Source organism: Varanus komodoensis, unplaced genomic scaffold (assembly GCF_004798865.1).
Source record: "Varanus komodoensis strain SLA01 unplaced genomic scaffold, ASM479886v1 scaffold1, whole genome shotgun sequence".
NCBI lineage: Eukaryota > Metazoa > Chordata > Lepidosauria > Squamata > Varanidae > Varanus > Varanus komodoensis.
In genome coordinates, this window is record NW_025335268.1 from 30,487,831 (window position 1) to 30,507,845 (window position 20,015).

The 20,015-nt window shown below is 42.2% G+C and overlaps 1 protein-coding gene across 1 annotated transcript; it reads right to left on the reverse strand.

Annotated features, from left to right (window-relative positions):
- Positions 1–1,985: 1,985 nt before the first annotated feature.
- On the reverse strand, positions 1,986–18,941 carry LOC123024254 (centromere protein J-like). The gene is made up of 9 exons (XM_044432154.1): positions 18,441–18,941; positions 17,139–17,235; positions 12,873–12,996; positions 12,216–12,315; positions 8,506–9,922; positions 4,790–4,916; positions 3,572–3,728; positions 2,312–2,527; positions 1,986–2,033 (listed from the first exon to the last, which is right to left on the reverse strand). The coding sequence occupies exons 1-9, from the start codon at positions 18,939–18,941 to the stop codon at positions 1,986–1,988; spliced, it is 2,787 nt and encodes a 928-aa protein (XP_044288089.1).
- Between the last annotated feature and the right edge of the window lie 1,074 nt (positions 18,942–20,015).

A 20,015-nucleotide genomic window follows, 5' to 3' on the forward strand; every position in this document is an offset into this window, starting at 1 on the left:
GGCAGGAATATTCCCACCCTCTCCAGAGATGCTGGGATCTTTTACATGGAAAGCATGTGCTCTTCCTACTGAAATACAGGTCTATGCCCCCCATGGAATAGATTTCTGTCAGAGGAAGAAAAAGAAGGCAATCGCCTTCATAGCCTCCCTGCTTTTGACTTTCTAGATTTTTCCCTCCAAGATTCCAAGCCATACAGCTAAAAGTGCTGTGATTTCTGACAGCCCTACTAAGATTGGCACAACTCTCAAAGCATCTCTGTGGAATTTATGTCATGAAATATAGATCCAAATCACCCAAGAATGAGAGCTTTGGTGAAAGACAGCTGTGCAAACACTATTGGTTGCACAGTCCCCAGTACTATACTGTCGTATAATGAAGAGAAAGGGGAAAAATGTGCCTAGACATAGTGGTGACAAGTGAAAATGAAAGTAATGCAGGCTTTTCTTCCATTAGCACATCTTCTCTGCTTCTAACAGGCAACTTGCACAGGGAAAGATCCGCAGCTATATAAATCCTCACACATGTCACTTTTTAGTCCTGGTTCATACATAACATTAAGTCACGGTGTGATTTGTTGAAATCTGGTTTGTTGTGTCCAAACCATCCCCACAAACAAACCATGGTTTGCTAACTACCTACAACCCACAAATGAAAGTTCTGGTACGTTGTTGGCTTTGAAATCTATTAAAATCTATAGCCTGTTTATACTGCAGTCTGGCCTCTGACAGTAACCTGAAAATGAAAATGTTTTGAAGGCTGGCAAAATGGGCTGAGGAAAAGCAAACCTAAAATAGGGAAAATAAGGTCATGTTTGTTTGTTGTCTCTGCAACAGTAATTGCAACAACCCATGGTTAATATAAACTATACACTATAGCATTGCATGCCAACACAGCCTGTTCGTTGTCAGCTCTTGCTTTACTCCTGTATAAGGTTTAGGCATGCTGAGTAGCAACTCTCTCTCTCTCTCTTGCTACAGTTCCTATCTAGGCTTTCTTCAAGGGCAGTAGCCATCTGGAGCCAGGTTCCATGTTGCAGAGACATAAGGCAAAGCACCTTGGGAAACTAGATAAAATATAAATGCTAAAGAAACACAGCTATTCAGTGAATCCACATTACTTTATGTTGTTCAAATGGCATTTGATGGGGCATCCTCCGGCCTGAGGGAGGTGCACTTCTGCTATAAAGGGTTTTAGATGGGCTCTTCACTCTTGCTTCTCCTGTTGCAGATTTCAGTGACTCAGACTTCTGTAGTGCACTTGTTGCCTAGAAAACATAAAACACTTTTGCTTAAACAATCCAAAGATTCTGCATTTGCACATCAACACACAACCCAGGAAACAACAGGAAAGTAGAAATGATGTGGCTTGTACACTCTGCTCCCTGCCTCAACTGCTGGGCCAAACAACCCAGGAATAGCCACTATGATGTCTGATCACAGCATAAAATGAAATTTTATCACCCCCCATATTGCAGCTAGAGGGAATGAGAGATGCACAGGTAAGGCTGCCTAGTAAATTCACAGCAGAAGCAAGATTCAAATGGACAATGTCCTAATTCATAACTTTTAGCCGCTGTACAACACCAACCTTAATTCCACACTAGGATTTGATGTTTGGGCTCCTTGGCTATTTGCTATATCACACCAGCTCTGTACTGATTACACGAATGCTGGAAGCCTTTTTTAATTTCTTTGCACATCAAGATTGCATGTCTTACCTGGGCATTCCTATCTCTAGCAGTCAATTCATCCAGTACTGTTCTCCTTCCTAAATTCATGTTGTCAGGGCTCTTATGGCTTGCTTGCACAGGTCTTTCTTCCAAAGTCTCTTCAGAGGATGTCCCTCTCAAAAAAGCTGTCAAAGCCTGATAAAGAAATTAAGATGGAGTAACAATCAAGACTGTGTCACATATGTGCAAGGCAGCAAGTATTCTTCTCTGTATTAATTTATGTATTATATTTATATCCAACTATGCCCATATTTTTTAAAAGTCAGCAAATTTAAGGCCGCATATGTACCAGCTGCTATCTTGCTGGGAAAAGTAGGGGCAAGCTTTCACAATATTGCTTTTTTTATAGGTTCCCACCTGTGCCTTCTCTGGGCAAGATCCCATCCCTACTCATGAGTGGAGCAGCAAGGGAGAGAAAAGTGGCCAGCTATTCCCATCCTTTTGGGGAAATTTTGGCAGTCTGCTCCAGGAAGCAACATCCTAGAGACACAATCCTTCCCCAGTGAGTGGTACAGTTTGGCAGGGAGGGTCACTGATTCAAATAAGCTGCATAGCACAAACAATGGTTCTGCCAATAGTACCGGTGTTCCTGTTTTTCGAATAACTGCATCCATAGCGCCATGTTTTCCTTCTGCTTCCATCTTCTGATGCTCAGAGACTTTGAGCTCATCTTGAAGCTCCAGGTTGTGTTTGGTCAGTGCTTCAACCTGACTTCTTAACTCTACATGGGCAACATGCCAGTGCGTTTCATTTCTTCTGAATTCCTCCTGCAGCCCTGCTATTTGCTGCTTTAACTTCTGTCATTAAGAGGACAGGTTTTTCAAGAGGGAAGAAAAGATTAAAGACTTTATTTTGTTTCTGTACAGGCCAGATCTGAACATTCCAGGCCTTCTCTAGGTAGGTCTTTATGGAGCTTGCTTGGCCATCCCTCCTTACCCTTTCTACCTATCCATTGTGCACTTACATGCACCGATATTCCAACAAAGCATGAATCACAGTATGAAACACACAGTGCAGGCACTAAGTTAACCTGACAACCAGATAATTTGGCCTGAAACAATCATCTATTAATTCAATGCTTTGCTCCCCGATCCCAATAACAGCTCTTGCTGCTGTTGTGGTCACACTGCATTTATATCCAACCCTTTTTCCTCTTCTGCAAAGCAGCTCACACAGCTCCACTTTATCCTCACAACAACCACCCTGTGAGGTAGGTTAGGCTGAGAGTGAGTGACTAGCCCAAAGTTACCCAGTGTGCTTCACAGCTGCATCTCCTGGGTCCCCAGTCCAACACTCTAGCCATCACATCACACTGGCTCTCATCATAATGAATTCCACTGCTTTACATGGAACTTATCAGCCTTAATAAAAGGCCCTTGCTTAGCCACTAGGCAGGAGTGAATTGATACAGCCACCCACATCCAATTCACAAGTGGCAAATGGAAGCAGCCATTTCACTTCCATTTTATGGATCACAATTCAACCCTCAGAATAGTTTTGTGTGGGGAGAAGCCATGCCATTCCAGTGGGGTTGAGGAAGGTTGCCTTTTCTTTGTCCTTTCTCTTTCTTTTAAAGCAGATTTAAAGCTTGAACTTCACTGGAAGGATGCTAGCTAGCAGTGGCAGCAGCCAGAACTTTATAAAGCCATGGGCCCTACCACTGTAATCCTCTCTGCTAATCATTTCACCTCCTCCTGCTTCTGTGTTGTTTTGTGGTTTCATACCAGATTGTTCTCAAATTTGGGCAAAGTCCCCTAAACAAAAAAGAGAACAATCACTACACTCATTTGAAAGACCACACTAAGGTCCTCAGCCACGCTGCAGCATAAAATGCAACTTACTTGTATTTCCTGTGACTCTCCCTCCTCTTTTATTATTTTTGGATACTTCTCAAATTGTATTTCTTCTTTCTGCTGTTTCAGAGATTTTCCACTTTTGCACTCTTCCAGGGGATGCAGCTTCTGAGGCCTCATAGCCTCATACTGGCTTATTTGTTTTCTGTTGAAAAATAAATGAGATGCTGATAAAAGAGCAGGAGTTCCATGCATGCAGGATCTCAAGCAGGCAAAGGTCTGCGCCCTTATTGTCTTCCTAAGAGCCTGGTAAATGGAGATGCTGGGACCCTCCGTAAGCATGCACTCTTGCCTCCAAGGACTAAATATATGTGATTAAGACCCCAATATGTGCCATCTGGTTTAGAGCTGTGGGATCTTTTTCTGCTTTTGAGACCTGAGAATGGGAACAAGGCACTGGTAATGACTCAGTCCTGCCTACCTGGATCTAGCAAGAGAAGAGGGAGTTGACCAGCTGGTTCCAGGGCTGTGGAAAAGCATGAGGAAATAGTGCCTGCCATTCTTTTGGAGGAGGCAGTGCATCTACTCTTGAAGAAGCCTGTACCCCGAGGCTTCCCAAATTCTACCATTGCATTCCAAAGTTTCAGGGTTTCCTTGTTTTTGCATTTTTCCAGGGGACTCAGTTTCTGAAACCTATAGAATACTCAGATTCTCTGAATCTGAAGAAAGCAGGTTATCTAGACCCATTCTGAACTGGGTTTAGGACAGAATCGCCCTTGGTTGCCCTGATGGATGACCCTTACTAGAAAAAAGACTGGGGGAGGACAATCATGTTGATTCTGGATCAGCTCTGCAAATTGAGGGTGTGCGTTTCTACTTAGAATTAGGGCATGTTGCCATCATCAGTGTACTGATCACATCCAATTCTATTTCACTGTGACATCCAGGTCAGGTGTGGTTCTGAAAGTCTTGGATCAATGCCTGGAATCAGTGGGTGTTGACATTGCGCATGATGGGACCAGTTGTCCTTCTAATATCTTTGTAATGTAATTTTAATCTTTTAATCTATTTTTATCTGTTTTTTAAATTGTTCTATATGCATTTTATTGTAAGAGCCTTTAAGCATTACCGGCATAGTTTTAGAAAGCTGAATAGCAATGCTCCAATATACACAAATTATTACAAAAAGCTAACCTCAGAACAGTGGGATTTACATCCCCTGCTAAATGGATATCAAGTAAACAAACAAACAAACAAACTTCTTACCTAAGAAAATCCATTGCTTTGGCTTGTTCTTCTTTCATCTGAACTAACAGAGAGGTTTCTCCATGATGTACTAGAACCTCCTGCTCACATTCCTCTAACTTTCTCATAGGCATTTTTTGAACTTGCTCTGCAAAGACATTCATTGTGATTGGCTACTTATGTACAAAAATGGTAGTCAGATCAACTATTAGAATTATCAACACTTGTCTGGTGTACCTATCAAAACACGATACAGTGTGGAGGTAACCTAAAACACTATCACACTTAATTCAAGCCACAAACTGTCCTGAAAAAACTGTATGTGTAAATGCATATGCAGGTTACTAATATAACACAAGTGATTACAGAGAGCTTTGAAAATGAGAAACACTGTGTAAAACAGAAACTATTATGCAACCCGCTTTATAACTGTAGCATCTTGTCCAATACGTTTGTAGGAAGTTGTCTGCATGCTTGTCTCAGTCACACAGTCTGGGTTAGATAAGAAATCGGTCTGCAAGATGCAATTCTACTTTCTGTGAAGGCATCACCACACATGTCTTGCAGACACTAGATGTGCAGACTGCAGTACTCATGCAAATTCAACAATCCTATGGGCAATCAACAGTCAAGATGTTTGGAGAGTATCTGCGTGCTTGGGGAGCCAAAATGTTTGCCAACACAAAATAGCAGACATCTTAGGCAAAGGGCATACACCTCAAGCCAATTATCCCACCTCTCTATCCCCACACAGGCAAAAAACATGCTTGCTTTGAAAAACTGTTGTTGAGATACTGATTTCCAGCAGCCAGATCATGTAGCTGAATGCGGATCTTGTTGCAGCTGCAAAGAAGATGCTTTCTCTTACTGAACTTGCCACTTGCTCCACAGGGCATACTTTTTAAAATTTCCTGACTGCACACAATCCTTAAAATAAACCCAATAACAAAGAGGGGTGAAACTAGGCCTAGTTGGACCTTGGGGCCAAGGTCCAGGGTCTGCAGCCTGCAAACTCTTCCTAAAAGGAAAGTGGCAGCTGATGAAGGCAGCAGAAGCAAACCTCATTGTATTCCTGAAGTTGAATTGAGTGTAAAAAACGAAGCTGTTCATGCTCCAAGTATTACTTTCTTTCTCTCTCTCTCTCTCTCTCTCTCTCTCTCTCTCTCTCTCTCTCTCTCTCTATATATATATATATATATATATATATATTGAATAGCAGTTTTTAATGGTTGATTTTTGGTTCATTTGCAATAAAAGAAGCATATAAAAGTAGCTATAAAACACAGAATCATGGAGGTGGGGAGTGGAGGAGAAAAGTCAGATGCGTGCCTCACAAGTGAAGTTATATATGACTATCTAAAGAAAGCAGGCTACATAAGACCACAAGTCCAGGGTCTAAAATAACTTAACTGCATCACTGCATACAGATGTCCTAATATGTGTCCTAAGAGGCAGACTGCATAACTGAATGCCATTTTTCTTAGAAGAAAGGCAAGATATGAATCAAGCAAGCAAGCAACAGACTGATGCTAGCACAGCTAACAGTGGGGAATGGCTTGAATCTGTGTCTGATAAGACCATCCTTCCTGAGTGAGACTATTGTAGTCATACTACAGCAGTCAAGAGAGTTGTGAGTCACCTTAAAGACAAACAGATTTACTATGGCATAAACTTCCACACTCCAGACTTTACTACATTAGATGCATGAAGCATTGCTCTCAGTTTACTCTGTATGTGAGAGAGAAAGTGGATTATATATATTGTAATAAACCATAAATATCGCACACAGAGGGGGAAGGTAATGGTGGGTCCAGAACAAGAGGTACAATCTGTGATAGATCAATGTAAGCAAAATGTACACAGAATAAACACAGTGACTATTCGTGACAGCAGTCATTTTTGCTAATAAATATAAATCTGATAAAAAAAATATCTTGTAACAAAAAACAGGCATGTCCATTGCACTCCTGTTAAGATCAGGCCTAGTTTAGCCCTAACATACAGGAACATCGTAGGATTGCACCTGAGTGACTGAACGGTTATATAAATGCACAGGCATGCAATACAATTTTTTAAAAAGCCAAACTGAGAACTCAACCCAGCACTACTTGATTATCTGGTCCTAATAATTCCCAGCATCACCCTCCCCTCTGTTAAAAAAAATAAAAAGGTTGCCACAAATGCCAAATTCGTGCTATTTATAAATAAAAGCAAGTGGATCTCTATTTGGCAATAACACTGCAGGCACCGCCTGCTCCATCTGAACCGGGACCACAGCAGGCGAATGCATCCTCCATGCTAGACTCCAGATTCCTGCCATTACTTTAGAGTAAAGCATACCGGAAGACATAGTTGCAAGCTCTGTCTTTAAAGTTATGTCTGCTTTGGTCCTCAGCATGGCATCATTCTGGGCTCCACAATGGTTTGTTTGTGGGCAGTGACTCTGAAAGATTTTATTTTTCAGAAGGTTCTCCACTGCTGCCAGTGCGGCTGAACTACCCCTCATCTCTCATTACAATTTTCTTGGACAGCCAACTGAAGACTGCCTTAACCAATGAAGACACCTACTTCATCCCCCTGGCCTCAGACTGCTGCAAGTCCTGGGTTCCATCTTCAACAGAAGATGCCAGAACTGCCAGGCAATGGATGAGCAAGGAATGCTACTCCAAGTGCCCAAGGATAAACAGAGCTGACAGAAGCTGACTCTCAAGTTAAGTGCTAGGATGCAAATTTCACAGAAATCCCACATAACCAGGAGGTGCTTATGCTACAAGATAGGCATTTTCATTTTACCACTTTTCACACCCAACTGTTGAAGCAGGGCTGCACATAGAGGAAAAGTATTCAATATATTTTATTCATTCATTCATTCATTCATTCATTCATTTTTATCCTTTTTTTTTTGCAAATTTAATGAAAAATACATCAGAGAGCAGCATGAAGGCACAACCCAGATCGTTTGGAATTGCTCCTCAGGTCACTTTTAGATCAACAAAGAGTGCTTCTACATAAGGCTTTTATCATGCTATCGCTCTGCTTCATTCACAGAAGTAAACTGAGAGGTCTATGTGATGTCACCCTCTATTCCTATACCTGCTTTTTCCCACTACTTCTTCCATCTTCTCTCTTACAGTAGAAAAAGCCCATTAATTAGGAAAAGACAGAGGAGCTTAAAATGGTGCAGTGAATTCTTAAAACAATGCTGTTGTGTTGACTTTGCTCCTTCAGAGATTTCCCCCCATGGTAGATTAAGCAATCCCTTTGTGCCTTTTACTTCCTTTTCACTTTCCCTCTCACAAACTGGATGTGGGGTCAGGTACCCAAGCCAGCAAGGGATCAGCAATGAAGAGAGGGGCACTGGCAGGCAAACTAAGGAGGGAAGGAGCGAAGGCAGGCTCTGTGAAAGTGCCAGCAAGAGCCTTTTTACCCTTCAATGACTTCATGTTCCAGCTAAAGGGGTAAAACAACAGAAGAAACCAGCATGTCAAGTTTAAACATAACAGGAACCATAGTTAGGGGAAAACGTGGTTTACAAACCAAGTTCAAGCCATGGTTTTGTGAGTCAGGTTGAACTGATTCCATTTACAGCAACATGGCCTCATACTGAATCAGCCTTGGGACAACCAGCCACCTGGGATATTTCTATGTTCTTGAAGAATAGAGTCTGAATTAACTGGTTATGAAGTAAAGCCAACATTTACCTTTTAAAGTTATCTTACCTAGTGTAATTCTCTTACCTTCTAGATTTGCTTTGCTCTTGAAAACAGGGAAGAGGCTAGCTACAAGATTTCTTGTCAAGGAAGGAGGTTGCAAACTCAATTCACTGTCACACAGATTACTCCGTGTTTCAGGCTCTTTTCTTCCTCTTGCTGCTTGTGATTGATGAAACTGGGATTTTCTAACTGAAGAAAGAGTCTTTCCATATCTCAAGCTCCTGCTTCTGAGGCTAGATTCACTGCTGCTGCTGCTTGCAGTGGAGGAGGTTCCCTGTTGACCTGTTAGCTCCTGAGCACCAAATGTCTTGGCACGTGTTTTTCTACTACTTTTCAGCGAAGGATCTTCTGCTTCACTGGGCTCATCAGTGGCATAGTCAGCTTCAGAAATATCCATGTTCTTGCTTGTGCTCACTGCTCTGTGGGTGTTAGGCCTCCAGGGATACTGACAGCAGTGGGATTTAGATTCATCTTCACTATCAGAAGATGTGCAGGCCGACTCACTAGAGAGATTCTCTTTCCATCTGTTAGCTGCTTCTGCACCGTTACAGTGTCTAGTTTGTGAATTAGCAAATGTGGTCGCCTGCTTTCTATCTGGTTTATGCATAGCTTTTACTATTTGATCATTGACTTTTTTAAACTCAGGGATAATTTCTACAGTTATTTCTGGGTTTTTATCTGCAGTGACACAATATTCATTTCCCCATTGCTTGACCCTATTCACATCTTGAATAACCTGATATCCATGATTCTGATCCTCTTGATTGGCTAGGGTGATTTCTAAATTTTGAAGCTCAGTGACATTGGGTGAAGCATTCATAGGCCTTCTAGCTACCTGTGATACACTGTTCTTTATGTCCCCTATAAGCTGCAATGGAATCTTAGGTTCTATGGACCTGTTGTCCTCTCTGCCAGAATGTTCTTGAGAAATAGGCCACGAGGCTTCAGTTTTTGCACACACTTTTGCTTTAATATTATTTTTTTGTCCATGGCATTTCTGGGAACATTTGGACCAGTTCATCTGAGATGGTACCTCAAATTCTTTTTCATTTACTGCCTCTTCACCATCAAATCCCTTCTTGTTTACCATCTCTTCACCATCATATCCACCAGTGTGATGGCTTTCTTCCATGCTTTGCTCATGATTATTAAGCTGACGCTTGTTATCATCCCTGGAAATGATACAATTTGCATTTTTATCATCCAAGAACAGCACTGTTGGGCTACTAACCCACCTTTTTAATTGTGGGTGTTTTCCCAAAGGTTTTCCCATATCCCATTGAGAAGGCCATGTGAAATGATTCTGGCAATCAAAGCTGACTCTTCTGAAAGTTTTGGCTGGTTTCTTGCCAAGGTTCCTTCTATTTTTTAGAAGTCTTGCTGTGCCTTCTCCACACTTGAGAAATGACTTCCGTGCAGTCACTTTAGCCTCACAGGCATTCTGCAAATAAAGTTGTGATATAATAATGTAGAAAAATTTAATAAGACAATACTATAAATTAACAATGAATACTATTATGCATGTGAAACCTTAAACATCTTCCACTGGTGTTTCAAAACTTTCTGACTCCAGAGTCAGGAGCTGTATATCTTTGGATTATATTCTGAATCTATTCTAGGTGATTTTGGGTACAAACCTATGCATGTTCTAACAGAAAAATTCCTGCCAACATTTCCTGCTAGCTGGGAAATGCTGTGAGTTGCAGAACTTTTTTCTGTCCAGACATACATAGGACTGGATCCTTAATTTACCAATGGGGTATGTAATTTAAAGCTCTATAAATGGAGAAGTTCCCCATTTTCTTCTATGAAGGAAAAGACTTCATGTGTATATAAGAATTCCTCATTGCAGATTGCCTACACACAGAAGTCAGCAAGGAATCCTGTACAAAGCATACTCTGTGTCTTTCAAAATTGTGCATGACCCTTGCAGTGGTCATTATGCAAATACTTAACAATCACCCCAAAAAGAGGAACTGCTTCACCAAAAAGACACTATTTATACACTATTTTGTATAAAATTGTGTGTGTTCTTTCATTTATAAAAATAAAAGTACATTTCTGAAATACCAGCTTAAATAGAAATACAGTACATCTCACGACAGTTCTTTGGATGTTTAATTTTAAAGCAGAATTGGACAGGATAACAATTTGAATAGAGAATCGCTTCAAATGAAGGACAGTTCTCTAGCACCCCTTTGAATAGAGGATGGTCCTCTGTAGGGGAGGCCACATGGCCAGCTACCTAGAATTAAGTCCTACTGAAATCAAGTTCACACAGTGATCTACAATCTGGTAAAGCCAGAGTGAAGTAGGATTTCAGGCTTAGTTACTGGAGGGTAAGGACCAGAGCTAAATGCCTCAAGGCAAACAAGGATATCTAATCTTTCCCTGTTGCATTTGCTGCTTCTCAGGCTTGGCCAAAGGAAATGCTGGTGGATGAAGCCAGAATCGAACACAGTGGGGATTTTTCCTAATCTTCAGCGTTGAGAGGCAGATGTATAACTGCATAATTTTCACCCACAACAGGTAGATGGACAAGAATTGCTGCTGCCTCTGTCACTGATTTGATAAACTGAGGCAACAGTGGAAGCTGAAAACAGCCTATATGGACAGACATTGCTGACATCACTGGCATCCCTTCCTCTGCCTTTGGTTTACCAGCTTACTCTCCTCCCCTGCCACTCCACCCACCCCCCACCCTGTGCTGTCACTTGGCAGGCCATTATGGTGAAGATGTTGCTGTCTTTGTTTCTCCAGTCACTGATATGGAGTTGGACTCTCCCCCCACCCCCATTCCCTGCCTTTCCTGATCAATCTGTTGTTATTTCACCAGGGCACAAAAGTCTAGCCTTGGCAAAATGAGTCCATAAGCACTGTCAGGTTGGAGAGTACCCTGGGAAATAGACCATTTGAGGACAGTCTGGGTCTCATAGTCCAACCCTAACAGCAGCATGAATGATGAGAAGGCTGCAGTCCTTATTTGGATGGGTTGCATGGAGCAGTGAGGACCTCTATCTTCCACCAGGCACATTTCTAGGAACTCAAGCTGTGAGCAACTTGACACAGCACAGAGATGTCAAGTTTAGGAGAAATCCCCAATGTCTTTCATTCTCTTTCCAAGAAGTTATTGGTTTTGTTTTAAAGGTGTAAAAGCACTAGGCACTGCTTCAGGGTGCAGTTAGCGCTGGAACTACAGATGCTGCAAGGTCTAGTGGTATAGGGTCATCTAGTGCTGTAATTCCTGACTCACCCTGCAAAGGATACATCACAGAAAGTGCCACCACCATTTTTGCTGTTCTTGAGTATAGACATGAATAGGCCATTTTCGTTCCCATTCTGTCACCCAAAACCATGAATTTGGGGACAGCCATTAACTCTTTTCCATATGAACATGAGCAACATCTACTAGTAACAAAAGTGGATACCCTGTAAACTTCCATTATACCATCAACAGGAGTAGGATAATCACAGCTGTAACTACCTTTGGAGAAGAGGGGTAAATGTGGACACACACTAGCTCACCATACATGCCAGCAAAAAAATCCTATCAGATATAGACAGCTTTAGGCTCAATCCTACACAAGCCAAGCTAGCTGGGGCATGCTGGGAGTTGTGGGTTTGTGTGTGTGTGTGTGATCTTGCAGAGGATTGCACCTTTAGTAGCTTGGGCCACCATAGTTCCTCATTAAACCCTCCAAGATGGGTTCATTTTTAAATACAACTTAAAGTACCTGCTTCTGTTTCCCCATTCTTTCAGAATCAAATTTAAGTTGCTCCTCAACAAATTCTTGAAATGTTTTCTGTTTCACTCCAATTCCAGGTCGGATTGGTCTAGGAAAATAATAAAGCAGATATGAACTGATGTATTTGACAGCCTTTTGTTTTTATGAAGAGTAACAGCCAAAAGTTAGTCTGTTGGAATTAGGTTTGTAAGGGGAAATAGCAAGACACTTATAAAGGAAGTGCCAGTGGGCATCTTGCAGTTGATTTAAAGATGTTCTGGTTTTCATCATTGTGCTATTTATTGACACCCTCATGCACAGCTGCTTTTATAATACTGACTGAGGTACATTGAGCTGGCTGAAGGCTATTCATATAACAATGTTCATAGAACTAGGTTGTCTTGCATTTGGATGGAGTGGTCCAATATTCAAATTCCTGCCCATCCATAAAGCTCACCAGGTGATTCCTGGCTACTCTCCATCTCTTAGTAAAGCCAATTTCACAGGATTGTTAAAAAAGTAAAATGGGATGAACCCCATATGAACTTTTCCTTAAAAAGAGTATTTGTACCAGATAATCAATCCTTTCAAAAGCCATCCCTCAACAGAGTATAATTTTTATGGTAGAATTTTTATAGATCTACTTAATATATGATTTTCCCTCACCTGTCATCTGCATTTTGAGTTCTCATGTTCATTCTTTGTCCAAAGGGAGAAAAAGAAGCATTTTCATCTATTTGGTCTTCCCCATTTTCTTCTGCAACACATGGCAGGTTTTCAGGCCCAGATGCTTCAGTAAGGGAGCAAAAGAAGAAATACCTTATCTATGGGTTAGTGTTTTAGAGGAGGGGGGAAGGAGAAACAGGCAATAATGTTCCAGTATTAAAAGGGAAACTATATGAAAAATGCTTATTCAAACTGGTGACACAGAAGCTCAGTCCCAAGGGTCAAATCCAACGCTCTGGCGCTCCACAGAAGGCCATGCTCCCTTCCCCTTTCTCTCTGCCATCTACTGTTTAGTGATTTCTCAGCTTTCGGCATTTTTATCCCTTTGTAAAGCTCCTGAGGCTTAATTACTAAGAGAAGAACTAAAAGCTCAATTATGTTACCCTTTCTGGAATTCTGGGCTCATCCCTTTTGCTTTTGCCCTGCCCTTTCACCTTCAGCCCAGCCCCTGAGAGCAACTACAACACTGGCTTTGGCCCTCAGCCTGACAGATGTTCTGCATCCTTGACTATGCTTCCACTCAACTCTCTGAAGCATAATCAGAGAACTCATCTTCACACCACATGTTTCCGCTTTGGCTTCTTTTCCTGCAGCAATCAGATGCAGCCCGGGATGGATACCAAAACTGAAGAGAGTCCTCCAAGGAGGGCACTTGTCAGGGGACTGAAAGACACCTTGTCTGGAGCCCCCTCAAATGTGGTGCCTGCTTTGGTAGCATAAGGTATCACAACCAAGGTGCATTCAAGAAGTGCTGAGGCAATTAAGTTTTCATGCATAGCTCTAGGTGGGATTTTTAAAAAATGACGACGCACTGATTTCACAGGCCTGGCTCCATGGTGCAGGAAAGTGCTGGTGGAAGATGACTGTAAGCAGCTGGGGAAGGGCTGGGGAATGAAGACATGAAGAAAGCAACTACTTGCTCTTTTTCTTTTTTTCCATTTGTTATGAACTCACCAATTACACACATACACACTTACTTTTTTAACCACCACAAGGCAGTCAGCAGGGCATCACTCAGGTAGAGAGCAGGGAGTTCATTTAAGGAGGCCACCCCAAAGCAGAGAATGGTTAAACCTGAAGCTTTGGGTGCTTCTTTGTGGCCCTAAAGCACAAGAAGTATAATACATTCATGTGCTAGTATGTTAAGATTTCACTGGTGCACTTTTTCAAGCTCTAAAGGTGGAGGAGGCACTTCCTGTTGCACCAGGTTTCACAGGTTTGCATATGAACCAGACATCTTGCTGTTTTGCAAACCTCTGGGGAGATCTGGTGCAGGTGCGGGATTCCCCCATCATGTCTTAGCATCCTCTTATTTCCACAGTGCTGCAGAGCCTGGAAATCAGTTGCTTTGCAAGCACTGTGTGGGAGAAGACAACCACCACCAGCAGCAAAAACTAAGGGGTACCTACAAGGCAGCTATTAGAGCTACTTCCATTGCATGGCTGCTATTGGGAGTCAGAGTTGTCCTGTTTTTCTCCCTCCTCCGCCCCCTCCTTGCCCCAGGCGCCTGGAAGGAAGGACTGTAGCACGGTGCCCAAGACAACTGCCACTCCTGAGGTTTGTGATCACTCTGCTGAAGCCTGACTCACAGACACAGTGGGGGGTGGGGGCAACCATCAGCCATTGCAGCTCATGGATTTTGCCTCTCCATAAGCTGTTTCTCAAATTCTAACCTATTATTTGCTTTTGTACAAAGCCAGAAACAAAGGAGTGTAGGAATGAGTGAGTGAGTTTGTTTCCTTTCAAAAATGCAAGACTCCAACTTTGCCCACCCACATTGACTAGGCTGGCAGTTCAGTTCTGATGAAGAACAGAAATACCCAGCACAGATCAGGTCTGAAAAGGCAAGAAGAAAGGAGGAAGTCAGCAGGTTTAGAATTGAGACCATGATGAATTTTCTGTCATCAGGAAGTGAGCACAAGATGCCAAATCCAGAAAAAGGGCCAGTAAAAAAGCACTCACAGACACATGTGCCTATCATCACCTTCCACTGCAAATTTTTTATCTTCCTCTGGATTCTGTTTGGAAATATTTTCTGTGAAGATTTCATGACTTTGAGATAACACTTCCATGTTTATTCCTATAGATGTAAGAGATTCTTTTTTCAAACCAAAGTTGTGATGCTATCCTAAGTAGATGAGGGAGCATTCATTTGTACAGAGTTCCATGCAATTTTATGGAGGCTTCATTGAGAATCAGCGAGGAAACTCCCATATGGAAAATGACAACTGATGTTAATTTGGACCATCAAAAGACGAGAGTGCTGTGCATGGGGAAAGCAGGATTACTACCTCTCCTTACATGACCTACGTGCTTTTCCATCCACTGCGTATCATCTGTACTCATGTACAAAATGTGCATGCATAGTTGGTCCAGCTGATCAAAAAACCCTGTAATCCTGCAGCCCTACAAAAGCATGCAGATGTCTGGTTTTGATTGTCTGAAAAGGACCAACTTTGCACCTCGCCTCTCGAAAATGGGATGGGGGCAGGGCTGTTCAAAATATTCCCCAAGGTAGGTAGAAGCCTGGAAAGACCTCACACGTGAAGAACCTCTTATTACACAGCACCTGTCCCCCAACCTGCTAATATTACCATACTCTAAACTCCCCCACAGCTGTCTTACACAGAGTTTTAGTTTTACTATTACATGTTACAAGAAGGAAGAGAGAAGGGAAGTAATGGTCCATGTGGCTTATGAATCCGGTTTTGCCCTATAACACCATGTATACATAACTGGCATTAAACACATCCTCACACAGGGAGGGATAAGCTTAAGTACAGTTATTTTACAGTGGGTGTTTAGTGATAAGGGAAGATGCACAGGATTGCAGCATTCATTTATAGTATCACCTGTTTCATGAGGTTCAAGGTGTTCCTTTGAAGCTTTGAAGAAGCTGCTGCTTGCTGAGGTTCCTGTGGCACATTGCTGAAAGTTATGCTTCACTGTTAAGGGATGTGTTTGTGAGCAGCTCTTATCCTCAGCTTGCAAATAATTCTCCAGAGGGAGTTGGGCAGGATATAAAGCAGCTGGGAGTCCTGGAAGTGATGGGATCATAGCAAGTAGGTGGGGAGGAATACCAGGAGAAAGGGAAAATCCTACAACAAACCAAACCAGCAACAATAATTAGTGTGGCAATGGATGACAACTGGATAGGCTGGGGTCTAGAAGCCAGGCCCTATGTTTAGCCTAGAAAAGAGATGGTCGGGGGAGATATGATTGTGGCCTTCAACTATCTGAAGGCTTGCCATGTAGAAGACAGAACGAGCATTCTGTGTTGCTCCAGAAGGCAGGAACAGAACCAATAGGTGGAAATGGCAAAGAAGATTTCTGATAGAAAAAGAATCTCCCTGGTGCTCTGCTGGGAAAGCTGTTCTATAGTGGAACAGGCTGATTCATGAGCTGGTGACCTCTCAGTTGAAGCGATTTAAGCAGAGACTGGACATATAGTTATAGGGATCTGTTGTAGTTGCAAGATCCCTGTACTAAGCAGGAGGTTGGACTAGGGAATGCTCAAGTTTCCTTGCAACTCTAACATTCAATGAATTCTACAGTCAGAACATATTAATAAACTGACTCTGTACTCAGAGAAAGCACTTTTTTCTTTTTGGCCATGACCCAGAGTACCAAGCATATAGAATCTGTGAAAGAACCTGCATCTTTTTGGTATTTTTTCTGGCTAGAGAACCCCTGAGGGGCCTAATAAACTTTTCAAGTCAGAAAGCAGTCGGAGATTTTAGCATAACACTCTTGGCTGGAAATCTGAGCAGAATGTTGCCCACATACCAGCAGCAATATCCTTTTAGCCCTCAGTACCATAGGAGCTACCTATCTTTGCCCTGTATTCTTTCTTAAGTGTACTCCTAAATGCACACACAGTGAAACTATCCCACCCCCATCTGCCATCAAACAGCAGAAATATATATTTGGCATGTGACATTTCCACAGACATTAAAATTGTCTGCATACATAAAACCAAAACACTGTTTGCAGATACCACTCATGTCACAAATACCTGTCATCTATTCTCTCTACCTGAAATCCCTTGTGGCATCAGTCCTGCTACTTTCTGAGGAGTTTAAAAGTCAATGTTCTTGGTAAAGATGAGTCGGCTACCTTTGGTCATTTTACAGCCTTCTGAAAGTATATAAGAAATAATGCAATTTGCTGCAAGAAAACATAATTAGAGAGCATTTCCTGCAGTACCTGGATTATAGAATGTAATAATTTTCTGCTGTTCAGTTACTAGCCGTTGCAGTTGCTCCATCTGAACCCTCATTATCTGTTCTTGCTCCCCTGGAATCTGAAAACAGAAGACAACAAGCACAACCAAGTACAATCCAGCAAAAGCTGAACAAAAGCAATCCCTACTGAAAGCAATAGGACTTGGGATAGTCACAGGGAAACAGAAGCTGTCCTGTGAATGAGTGCTTTGGATAACTGGTAGTAGACTAGAAATCCTATGCAGGAGACTAAGGTGACATAATATTCCAGCAGACCTACAATTCACACTAGACAAGTCAAGGATTTAAGATACAGAAGAGGGGAGAGATGAGGGCAAAGTCAGATTAAAAAGTTGGGATACCAAAAGAGACCATGGTTTCCTACAGAGAATCCTCAGAGTTGTTGAATTTCACAAGAGCCCGGATAGTTTTATTAAAGATTCCCCAGCCTCTGTCACAAAGCTACATTTCCCAAGAAGAAGAATTTAAGAGTGGCCTGCTGGATGAAACCAAAGACCAAACCAGTTCTCAGCCAGATACCTCTAGGAAGCCCACAAGCAGGATGGAGGAGTACTGGGTCCTTCCAGCTCTTGTTCCCCATTAATTGTTTAGGTTTCCTGTGGTGGAAAAATTACTGTAAAGGCAACATAATCCTGTACTGTAGAAAAAGATGAACTTGGGCAAAATTTAGGGAATGACATGAAGCACAAGAAGAGAGAAATGAGGGAAATGGAGAATACACAAGAAGAGGAGAAAGATAATGCCCAAATGACTCAGGTAGTTACTTTTCCACATTTGTATTCTGCCCTTCCAAGGCTATTCCATTTTCACTTTTACAACAGCCTCACAAGATCCACTATGTTGAGAGCTCCCAGCTGGCTCAAGGTCACCCAATGAGTTTGATGGCAGACAAAGGCCTTGAATCCAGGCCTCTCCTGTCTAACACTCTATAACCTACAGCACACAGACTCCTGTTGCTTTTGCCACACCAGGGGCCACAGAGTGCCCATCCCAGAGCCAGTACACACGGCTAACCAGCCCCTGCTGGCTGTTTCTCTCAGCTAACCACCATGCTCAGCATATGAAAAATGGCTAGAGTGGCACAGCTTCAACCTCAAAGGAAGCTTTATGTTTTATTCTGTAGCATTTGCCATTGCAGCCTCTAGTTCTCATTTTAAATAGACTCTTATCTCATCATCAGAGCCGCTGCTCAGCAGGATGTGTAGTCATTGCAGGATCTGAGTCATAATGAATGCAAGGTATTCTAAAGAGAGTACAGACTCACCTGTTCCTTCGTTTGATAGACTATGCCTTCCTGAGTTGTCAAAGGAGCAGCTACTGCTGCTGCTGCTGCAGACCTTGGGATCTTCATGGTTTCATCATTTTTCCTGGCAGGGAATACTTCTGCCTGAGTTGGTGGTAATAAATGAGGAGCAGGAATAAAGTTGGCCACATAATGCAGTGGCTTAGCATTCAGAAAGGCTTGAGGGTAGCCCAGGTCACCTTCCCTTCCCAACATATTGCTGATTGAGGAAGCATGCACAGATGTCAACAGTTCAGAGCTGGAGTCATTTGTACTGTTTACCCAGCCTGAAGGGACCATGTTTTCATCAGTTGTGCTATGTGTTGATGGCTGTCCTGGTGAAACTTTTGCAGCCTGCTGAGTTGTACAGTCTTCATTCTTGGAAGTATCTGCATCCATTTGCCACCTTTCAGAATCCTTCTTAAGAATATACAATGAATGGAGCTGAGAACAAGGAAATCTCTTTGCAACGGAGCCTACCATCCTTCATTTTGGAAATGTTCTGTTTTTACACTGAAGGATGAAATTCTTTCTTCCATAAGAACAAGAAAAATATGCAATAGTCAGGCCACAAATAGCTAAATAGCGATCATTTAATAATCTACATATAGTTTCTGAGGTGCTTCTACTTCTTTGTCATCCTTACCAAAGTTCATGTTGAGGGTTTCAGAGACAGGAAATTCAGACTGAAGAGCAACTATTGTTTATAAGATACAATTCCGAGTCCCAAATATATTGGAACCAATGACTTTCACCAGTGTTCGGAGCACAACTAAGTCAGTGGAGCCTGCAGGCTAGAGTGTTTGACATAAATTGGGAGAGATTAGTCTGTTCCACTTGCATTCCTTTATTCTACCTTCTATGGAATATAGCATTTGATGGGGGAAAGAGAGGAAGGGTGAAGTGTGAGGATGCAAAGGAAAGAGAAAATCTTGAATGTCAGTAATCCAAGCAATTATTTCTCTCAGACTTCCTATGAATAAGTGCAGTGGTACCTAGGCTTATGAACAGCTCAGCTCACGACCAAATTGGGTCACGAACAGAAATTTCTGAAAAATTTTGCCTTGTGTTGCGAACTCCGCATCAGGTGGCGATCGTGATCACGCCTGCCTCCCCCCACCCTTCAAATTTTTGTGATTTAAAAAAATAGTTACAGAACGGATTAACCTTATTTACATTGAACCTTATGGGGAAATTTGACTTGGCTCATGACCAATTTGGGTCACGACCAGAGTCCTGGAACAGATTAAGTTTGTGAGCCAAGGTACTCTACATGCTTGGTTCTATAAAGACAGTGGTGATTTTGTGTTAAATCCAACAGCAATTCTTTTGGTACAGACTAATCATGTTACTAGAGGCCTTTGGAGGAGCAGGCTGCAGAAGCACCCTCCTCACATATATACACATAGACTTCATCACCATTTGATAATGTTGGTCAAGTGTGCAGACCCTTCCTGTCCTTAGTCACCACTTCATAATGGAGACCAAATGATGTTGTACATACCACCACACTGGTTGCTACTGGAAGAATTTTAACCTGGAAAAGGATCAAAAGCG

What these genes read in the sequence shown, in the direction of transcription:
- LOC123024254 (XM_044432154.1), bottom strand. Translation starts at nt 18,941, where the DNA reads ATGGTAGGCTCCGTTGCAAAGAGATTTCCTTGTTCTCAGCTCCATTCA. An exon ending in TATTACATTCTATAATCCAG is followed by an intron (nt 12,997 to 17,138) that starts GTACTGCAGGAA and finishes CCCTTACTGAAG; the next exon opens with CATCTGGGCCTGAAAACCTG. An exon ending in GAATGGGGAAACAGAAGCAG is followed by an intron (nt 9,923 to 12,215) that starts GTACTTTAAGTT and finishes CTTTATTTGCAG; the next exon opens with AATGCCTGTGAGGCTAAAGT.